Raw genomic sequence first — 9,752 nt, forward strand, 5'->3', positions numbered from 1 at the left:
TTGTTGATGGTGTTATGGTAGAACAGGTGACAGAATGGAAGTTTCTGGGAATTACCATGAAACAGGATCTAACATGGGGGGCAAATACTTTAGCTCTAGAGAAAAAGGCCCAGCAACGACTATACTACTTAAGACTCTTAAGATCACTACAACTGTCAGGGAGTCTGCTGGTTGCCTTTTATCGTAGTTCCATTGAGAGCATTTTATCTTATTGCCTCTGCGCATGGTTTGGGAGCTGCACAGAAGCAGAGAGAAGGGTGCTCCAAAGAGTGACGAGAAGAGCACAAAAGATTTGTGGATGTTCTCTCCCCTCATTGGTGGATCTGTATAATATGGGATGTAAAAGGAAGATACAAAAGATCCTAAGGGACCCTTCACATCTGGGCCATTTGCTATTTGAGATCTTACCGTCAGGTAGACGATATAGAGTGTTGAAGGCTAGAACAAACAGATTTAAGGACAGTTTCTATCCAAGTGCTGTGGTTAGGCTAAATGCAGGGTTATGAAGGATTATCTGTTTTAGATATATTTAAATGGTTTAAATGGTTTTATGAATGTTTATCTGTTTTAGATGTATTTAAATGGTTTTAATGGTTTAAATGGTTTTAGATGTATTTAAATGGTATGAATATGTGTGTTTGATGTGTTGGTGGTGTTTTGTGGAAGAGCACCTCATTTCGTTGCTCTCTTTTTGTTGAGAACAATGACAATAAATTTATCTATCTATCTATCTATCTATCTATCTATCTATCTATCTATCTATCTATCTATCTATCTATCTTTAAGAAACTGGATTTTTTGAATGCTCTAAGTAGAGTGGTAAGCTGCAGTACTGCAGTTCAAGCTCTGTTCATGACTTGAGTTCAATCCCGGCAGAAGCTGGGTTCAGGTATCTGGCTCAAGGTTGACTCAGTCTTCCATCCTTCCGAGGTCAGTAAAATGAGTACCCAGCTTGTTGGGGATAAAGCGTAGATGACTGGGGAAGGCAATGGCAAACTACCCTGCAAAAAGTCTGCCAAGAAAACATCATGATGTGACATCACCCCATGGGTCAGTAACAACTCAGTGGTTGCACAGGGGACTTCTTTACCTTTTTAAAAAGTCTGATCACTGTCAACACACAACTATTCAAGCAGCCTTGCTATATAAAGTGCAATGAGGAGGAAGGCCAGCAGCTAAGCTTGGTGTCCCTTGAGCACAGTAGCTCAAAATTGCAAAAGTGCAATTGCTCTTCCTTGTCCTAGTTCCTAGCAGCAAAGTGAGAGGCAAGGCAGCAGGCAGAGTGGGCACAGAGTGCTGGATGTTCAAATGCCATCAAGCAGGAGATGCTCAGATTTCCTGCTGGCAGCAGCTACTACTACCCAGTTTGATTTTGAACCCCACCCTCACCCCGCAGGAATGAGGGAAAGGGGCAGCATCACCAAGCAGAGACTTGAGACAACCACAGCATTTCCCATTACCTAGAGGACCTGAAGGAATGGGGACTTGCATATCAGTTCCTTCCAGGGGTTGTTTTGTAGAAAAATAAGTGGTGGAGCTCATCCAGGGATTGTTATGCAGCTGCACCTACTATTCAGTGGGCAAGGTGGGGAGGAGGAGGTGGAACTCTCAGAAAGCTTCAGGAGCTGCACTCCTGTGAGCTCCCATTGAATCTGAGGCCTGGTTCCTTCACAGCTCACAAAAGCTAAAGCCATTTTCATGCCTGGGACAGGCCACCATGCTTCTACTGAAGTTTTTCTCTTGTGCCACTAGTTTCACCCATAAACAGAGACAGAAGACACATTGTTCAGTACATTTGGGGGATGGGATCTCAAAGAAGGAGAAGAGTTGGGATTTATACCCCACCCTTCACTCAGTCTCAGAGCAGCTTACCATCTCCTTCCCTTCCTATCTGCCTGTGAGGTAGGTATGGCTGAGAGGGCTCTCAGAGAACTGCTCTTGAGAGAACAGCTCAGAGAGAACTTGTGGCTGACCCAAGATCATGCAGCTGGCTTCATGTGAAGGAGGAATGAATGAATGGTTTTATTGTATGTGGCCATTGGCCATTACAATATAAAATTACAGTATAAAAATTTACATTCAAAGATATCGTACTGTGAAGGAGGAGTGGGGAATCAGAAGAAAAGAAGAGGAGATTGGATTTATATCCTCCCCTTCACTACCTAAAGGAGTCTTAGTGCAGCTTGCAATCTCCTTCCCCTCCCCACAACAGAGACTCGGCGAGGTAGGTGGGGCTGTGATCTGACAGAAACTGCTCTTGAGTGGAACAGCTCTGTGAGAACTTATGACTGACTCAAAGTCACATCAGCAAGTGCATGTGAAGGAGTGGCGAAACAAACTTGGTTCTCTTAATCAGAGCCCACTGCTCTTAATCACTACACCAAACTGGCTTTCAGGACACTAGCAATCACTTCTGCTTCACACTACAGGGAGAAAATTGGGCAAAGAGCCAATATTGTATGGTGATTAATCTGATGAAGATTTGGATTTCAGATCTGCTCCAGCATACAGTTTACTAGACAACCTTGGGACAGCCACACTTTCCCCACCTTAATGTACTCCAAAAGGTTGTAAGAGTAAAGAAGGGTAGGGAGAACCATATGTGCTCTCCTGAGACCCTTAGAAGAAGGCAGGCTAGAAATGTTCTAGCTGGATACTCTTCCTTCTACTGCCAGGAAATCTGAATGCTATTGGCAATTAATCCATTCCTCCCACTTCACCCTATCCAATGCATGTACGTGCACTTAATGCTCTTCTGGTTTCAATGCACGCAGCAGCTGCACTAAAGAAAACAGAGTTTGAGTTTTCGACATTTATTGTAGAGGAAATGTATGTGCACACACACGTACACCAAAATAACCCCCCAAAGAAGTCACCTTTTAAGCACAAGGCACAAAACATTTCAAGCACCAAAAATTTCAAACTGTTACCTGCAGAAATTAAAAAGAAAAATGAAGGGTCTGCAGGCTGTTTGAGAAAAATAGGTAGACTTCATTTTCAGAAACCCAACTGTTGCGGACATCAAGGGGGGGGGGGAGATTATCAATACCAAAAAAAAAAGATAACATGTTCCTTCTATTTCCCCCCCCCCCCCCCCCCTCTGCCAGCATATATAATCTATAGGCGTTCAAGAGCTTCCCCACTGCTGGCCATTTTTTATAACTTGCAGAGGATTTTTCTTTTTCTCCCAGCTTTCTTGGGAGTAGCTTTAGTCAGTCACACACACCTTATACTCAGTAGTTTTACATTTTCTTAAGTCACTTTCGCATTTTGCATTTTGTACCAAAGTTATGGTTCTCATTGCTACATAGCCATTTCCTTACGCAGGAAAAGTATATTTCTGAGCACCCATGGACACCAGCCAAGAAGTCTTCCTTAAGTCTTCACTGCACATACATTCCTTCCATTCTTACTACATATGGAAACACACACTTGTGCAACCACAGCAAACAACTGCAGCATAACACAGTCCTCACTATGCACCCTTACACAGGCTGCAGAGAATAAGTGTACTTCCAGCGTTAAGCCATTGGCTAGAAGTAAGTTCCACAGACATTAATAAGGCTCACTTCCAAAGCACTGGAGATTTTGAGAGTTACAGCCATCACAAAGTAGCTGCTGTCCCTCCAACAGGAACTCAGCCTTGCCAACAAACTTTAAACAACAGTAGGAGTAGACTGAGTTATGAGCCTCTTGGACCAGAAACCCATAATCTCTTTTGCATTTGATCATGCTAAGTAACAGTACACACAAGAGCTCCAATTCAGTTCTGAGTAGCTCCTAAAGTCTTCCCACATCACTAGTTGCTCAGTGGAGCTATGTGGCAATTTGGCCCAGCAAGCTTGTTAGATGTTAAATGAACATGCTGAAAACCTAGAGAAAAGGACTCCCCAAAGCCACAAAGTCCTCAATATTTTGTAGGAAGACGTGCAGTTCCTTTGGATTCTTCTGCAACAAGAAGTGAACGGGCCTAATGAAGGCCTTCCTGGAGTTCCTGGATCAGACCAGATGCCCATCAAGAGAAGCATTTTGCTTTCAGACGCAGCCAGGCACACCTAGGAGCTCACAAAAGCACAACATAAAAGCAGAGAGTCTTCCATGTCCAAAGCAAGTATCAACTGCTGGGGCCAGGGGTGGGGGAGATGAAGAGATAAATGGGTACTTTCACTCACTGAATAGTGTACTTTCAATGTACTTTAGCAATCATTTGCAAGCAAGTTTGCATAAAATCCAGTTGCAAAGTACACTGGAAGTGTATTATTCAGCATATGAGAAAGGGGAAGGCTATTTAACTTACCACAGATAACAGGCCCACCCTTCATTATTTGCTTGTCCCTAATTAAAAGCCCATGTGGGCCAAAGGGCCTCACCATGTCTTGTAGCAGAGAAATGCTGGATCTCCAATACGATGGGCCATAGCTAGAGAACACAGCAAGAGAACTGCTGTACTAGGATCTATTACTATAAGATGGACATCGAAAGGAGATCCTAACGGAGTTTGCCACTAGAGGACAATCCCTGTGAACTCAGGGAAGGGTGGTAAATAAACTGAAATTGTAAATTAATAAATATAAAACCTTTCACTTGCACCATTTTTCTGGTGGAAACCACCACCTATGGAGCAATTTGCTTAAGGGGTGGGGGGCGGATAGATTTACAGGTATCATCACCAAATGGCTCAGGAATAGGCAGCACAGGGTGGTGGCCAGGACCCTGTGGTCTTGAGAGAGTCTGTGCCTATGGCAGGGGTGGCCAAACTTGCTTAACATAAGAGCCACATAGAATAAACATCAGATGTTTGAGAGTCGCAATACATGAATGTTAGAGCTGCAAGAAGAAGGAAGGAAGATAGGGAGAGGGGGGTGGAAAGAAAACAACTTTAAATGCATTCTCCAAACCACTGGCTGGCTTGGAGAAGTGATTTAAAGCAACAAATGCCTTCTCCAAGCCAGCTGATGGGGTGGTGGGGGCTTCAAAAGCCACACAATGTGTGTGAAAGAGCCACATGCAGCTCCTGAGCCACAGTTTGGTCGCCCCTGGCCTATGATATAGCAGTAATCATAGCCAGCCTTCTCCACTCTTGCAACCACAACAGCATTAGGTATTGGGGCCTCTTGCAATGCTTGCGTTTGCCAAACTTGGTCCAGCCATCACCTCTGGACTCTTTCTCTGACAGTAGGCTAGCAGTAGTGCCCACTCCAGGCTGTTGTTCTCACTGTTAGAGCTGACCACCGAGAGCCACTAACCAGAGCAAGTGGAGCCAAACAGCAAGTTGGCAGCTTAGGGTTGCCAACCTGCAGGTGGGGGCTGGAGATCTCCTGTTTTTACAGCTGCTCTCCAGCTGATAGAGATCAGTTCCCTTGGTGAAAATGGCTGTTTTGAAGGGTGGACTTGATAGCAATGGACTGTGCTGAGGCCCTTCCCCTTCCCAAAGCCTGCCCTCTCCAAGATCCACCCCCAAAATCTCAAGGTTTTGAGTGGTTGTTGCTCCCTAGTGGCAAGACCCATAGTTTCTCACTATGGCAGCAGGTAGCATTGGGTTGCTGATCGGAGCCAAGAGATAGCTCTCTGGACAGCATTTTGCCAGGACCTTCCAACCACACAACCAGCCCTCTAAGCACCATTTAAGCCCACAGTATTACATGCACAACGCATTACCTGGCAGAGAGAAGGGGGGGGGCGGGCTTTAAGCTTGCGAGGCCCTTTAGTTCATCAACTTGGCTTTTCTTCTAAACAGGAATTGCGAGGCCTGTGGACTCGCTGGTGTCTCAGGAGGTTCAGGTGGCAAAGGAAGGTTTTCCCGCACTCGTTGCAGATATACGACACCTCCTTGGAGTGGATTCTCAGGTGCCTGACGAGCTTGGAGCTGGACACGAATCTCTTCCCACATTCAGCGCACCCGTAGGGCCTCTCGCCCGTGTGGACCTTCTCGTGCATATTCCGGCTGGACAAGTGGCTAAAGCACTCCCCGCACTGCCGGCAAGCGTGGGGCTTCTCCCCGGTGTGGGTTCTTCGGTGCCTGTTGAGGTTGGAAACGTAGCGGAACTTCTTCCCGCAGTAGAGGCAGCTGTAGGGCATCTCCCCCGTGTGGACGCGCAGGTGCTTCACCAGGTCTGAGCTCTGGGCGAAAGTTTTCCCGCACTCGAGGCAATCGTAGCCCCAGGAGCCGCCGCCCTTGTGGAGCCGCTGGTGGAGGAGGAGGCTCCGGTGCTGCCGGAACGTCTCCCCGCATTCAGAGCACAGGAAAGGCATCTCTCCGGTGTGGACGCGCTGGTGGGTGAGCAGGTTGGAGCGCTGAGCGAAACGCTTCCCGCATTCGGAGCACAGGTGGGGCCTCACGCCCGCGTGGAGCTGCTTGTGCTTCAGGAGGTTCGAGCTCTGGCGGAAACGCTTCCCACACTGCGGGCACGGGTAGGGCAGCTCCCCCGTGTGGATGCGCCGGTGGATGGTGAGGCTCGACTGCTGGCTAAAGCATCTCCCACACTGCGGGCATTGGTAAGGCCTCTCGCCAGTGTGGATGCGTTGGTGAGTGAGAAGGTTGGGGCTCCGCTGGAAGCTTTTGCCACATACCGGGCACTGGTAGCTCTTCTGGTCCAGGGCGGGATCCTCAGGAAGGGTCTCGGCACTGGAGTTGTCGCGTTCTCGCACTCTCTTGACACTAGGCACCATTGTTGCCTGGAAGGTAAGGAGAATTAATGTGCAGTTCACAACCACAGATGAAGCAAAGAAAGCTCTATAAGGACAACACACCACGGGATGGGATGGCCAGTGTGTTTTATGGCGGGGCTCCTGCGGCTTTAACAGATGTCCAAATCATAGAGAAGCTTCATCTCTTAAATTTTCTACTCCCCTTTCCCCCCAAGATCAAGGCATAACAGTGGGATAGTAAGACTGCAGGCTTTGGATTTCCAGTAGCCTCCAACCATAAAGCAGAGTGTTTGCAAGCATCCACTGAGTGACTTTGCCTTAAGAGAACAAATCTTGAATAATTAAACTACTCGTACTTGACTACACAGTCTACAAGCAAGCGACAAAGTCCTTGTTAGTTAGAAGACTTGCGTAGGTGATTGGTAGAACAAAGTTGAAGTCCAGTGGCACCTTTAAGGTCAACAAAGCTTTATTCAATCACCCTGTAGGGGGCTGGCAGGAAAGTTCCTAAAGAAACTACAGCAGTTCTTTCCCTAGGGTTAAGTTTCTTCACACTGGTGTAAACGAGTCACTCACTTGTTCCTTTTGTCAAGATTATCCCATGAAAGCAAGGGAGGGGGACAAACAGTTCTTTTTTTGCAGAAGCACATTAAACAAACAAAAACCACCCTCTGCCCCCTCCCCACCCCTTATTTTGATACCCTCAGGAACTCACTGGGAATCAACTGGTATACAAAACAATAAACTACCCCAAAACAAATACGCATGCAAACTGGCCTGATAACACCTGCTCCTAGAGCTTCAAGCTGTATGGGGTGGGAGTCACCAAAAAGAAGAAAAATTGTAGGAGAAGTCAGGTTGCTTATATCCCTTACAAATTCTTCACACAGAGAGAAAATAGGACTTGTGTGTGTGTGTGGAGATTTCTAAGTTATCTCTTCTGCATACTTGATAACTCATAGGAACCTAATTTATAGAGAATATTTTTGCAAGACAATTAGTATTTTTCTTACATAGACTTGGCCCAAAGAATTATAACTTTTTTTTTTTTGCTGCTACATCAGAACTCAGATCCCTAAATACAGGCAAACATAGTGAATAACCAAGGCAAAAAAAACTTTAACAAGGTACAGGGAAGAGAACCCAGTAAGTCATTTTAAGCATAAAAAGAGGACTTTACTCGGGCATCCTTATAAGCATCTACAAGAACTTAGCAGCTCTCCTATTAGATCACTGTTTTTAGTGTCATTACACACACAAACTGATTATGAATAATAAAACACAATACATATAATCTCAAAAGCCATCTCAGAGCTCTGAAAACTTTCACATAAACTGTGAATAACTATTGCTTATTATTAAAAACATTTATCCTCCACCTTTCCTCATGGTTCAGGATGGTAGACAATAGTTAAAAATATTCTAAGTAAAAACCAGAGTAAAATTACAAACCCCCAAATGTCTCCCTTAAAAGATGCCTTCCATTCAGACCTCCTCACTCACACTCAAATAGTTAAACTTTTTCTGACATAACCACTCATTTCTAACTGTATCTATTTTCTTGCAGACTCTTAAAAAAGACCAGCTTGGGGGAAATATCAGTTATATAGACCTCCTTGGATGGGTGGGGTTAGAATGATGTAGACTGGCCCCTTGAAAAGCCTTTTAGTTTGCTTAATTGCCTTTACAGGGGTCTCTTAAAGGAAAGCAAAAGAAAACAGGTCTTGTGGGTAGGCTATTGGATGATGAAGATTCAAATGTCTCTGGGGGGGGGTGTTTTGAACAGATCCCTGAAGCCATCTCTTTAACTGCTGGCTAAGCTACAGACAGGCAGATAATCTTCAGTTCCAGCTCATTAAAAAGTTCCACCTCCTGATTTCTGCAGAGCATGCCTCTGTTAAAGGGACAGGATTAGACCTCCTCACTCCTGCGATCTGGAAATCCTACTCTTTGCTCTGCCATGATCTCCACAGCACAGGATTGGGGGACTCCAGGTTGCCAGCCTCCAGGTGAGACCTGGAGATCTCCTGCTTTTACACCTGCTCTCCAGCCGGCGGAGATCAGCTCCCCTGGAGAAAATGACTGCTTTGAAGGGTGGACTCTATGGTATTGTACTATGCTGAGGACCCTCCCTTCCCCAACCCCCACCCCCACCCTCTCCTCGATCCATCCCTAAAGTCTCCAGGTATTTTCCAACACAGACCTGGCAACCCTATACCTTATATGATTTCTTGGAAAAACTCAATGTGGGCGTGGAAAGAACACAAACATGAATTAGATATTTTTTAAAAAGTCAAAACCAAACAGAGGTGCATATGGTCAGGGTTGTCTTAATGCCCATGTTATTACAACTACTACTTGCCCATGGGGCCTACGAGCATAGGAGCCCCATACTAATCTGTGTATGATGCAGTACTAATAACCATTTACATTTTTATTCCTGTGAGTAGTTGTCATAGGGGCCTAGTACACTGTTTTGTCCAGGGCCCATAAAGCTGTTAAGATGGCCCTGCATATAGTGGCATATGGAGCATCAACCTAAAAAGTGTAATGCATGGGAAATGATAACATTGGGCTTTATGGTGCTAGGGCGGCCTGAATAGCCAAGCTTAGCCTGGACTCCTCAGAGCTTGGGAGCTAAACAGGTTTGGCTGTAGCACTTGGATGGGAGACAGCCAAGCAAGACTGGGGCTGCTATGTAGAAGAAGGCAATGTCAAACCAGCTGAGAAAGTCTCTTGCCTGGACTGCCCTATGGATGGGGTTGCATCACCAGGAGTGAATTGCAGATCAAAGGCACATTCTTCTTTATGATGCTTGACATGCTACAGGAGGGACTACTGTACCGATAAGGAACACAGAGGCATTCCCTAGCTAAGGTTGCCACCTTTGAAAACTTGCCCTGCTCCTTTAAATGATGCTTGACATGCAAATGTTAAGCAGATGGAGCTTTCTCTAATCCTGTGGTCTCTAGGCCAGGAAAACATTTCACCTGCCAGAACTGCTGCATCAGGCTTCTGTCACAGACACAGAGTAGGGCCAGGTTTTAGCAACCTGATCTCTAGATTAGCCAAACATTCTAGAAGGCCAAAGTGGCATAATAGTT

The 9,752-nt window shown here is 45.8% G+C and overlaps 1 protein-coding gene across 4 annotated transcripts; it reads right to left on the reverse strand.

Moving 5' to 3' along the window:
* Positions 1 to 2,797: 2,797 nt before the first annotated feature.
* Positions 2,798 to 8,320, reverse strand: ZNF497 (zinc finger protein 497). 4 transcript variants are annotated; one of them, XM_060239297.1, is made up of 3 exons: positions 8,261 to 8,320; positions 5,659 to 6,675; positions 2,798 to 4,055 (listed from the first exon to the last, which is right to left on the reverse strand). In XM_060239297.1, the coding sequence occupies exon 2, from the start codon at positions 6,667 to 6,669 to the stop codon at positions 5,713 to 5,715; it is 957 nt and encodes a 318-aa protein (XP_060095280.1). In that variant the 5' UTR covers positions 6,670 to 6,675; positions 8,261 to 8,320; the 3' UTR covers positions 2,798 to 4,055; positions 5,659 to 5,712. The 4 variants fall into 4 exon arrangements, with proteins under 4 accessions (XP_060095280.1, XP_060095278.1, XP_060095277.1 ...); XM_060239295.1 differs by lacking the exon at positions 8,261 to 8,320 and adding an exon at positions 8,152 to 8,259; XM_060239294.1 differs by lacking the exon at positions 8,261 to 8,320 and adding an exon at positions 8,101 to 8,256.
* Positions 8,321 to 9,752: the final 1,432 nt, after the last annotated feature.

The sequence above is a fragment of the Heteronotia binoei genome, chromosome 5 (assembly GCF_032191835.1).
Source record: "Heteronotia binoei isolate CCM8104 ecotype False Entrance Well chromosome 5, APGP_CSIRO_Hbin_v1, whole genome shotgun sequence".
Taxonomy (NCBI): domain Eukaryota; kingdom Metazoa; phylum Chordata; class Lepidosauria; order Squamata; family Gekkonidae; genus Heteronotia; species Heteronotia binoei.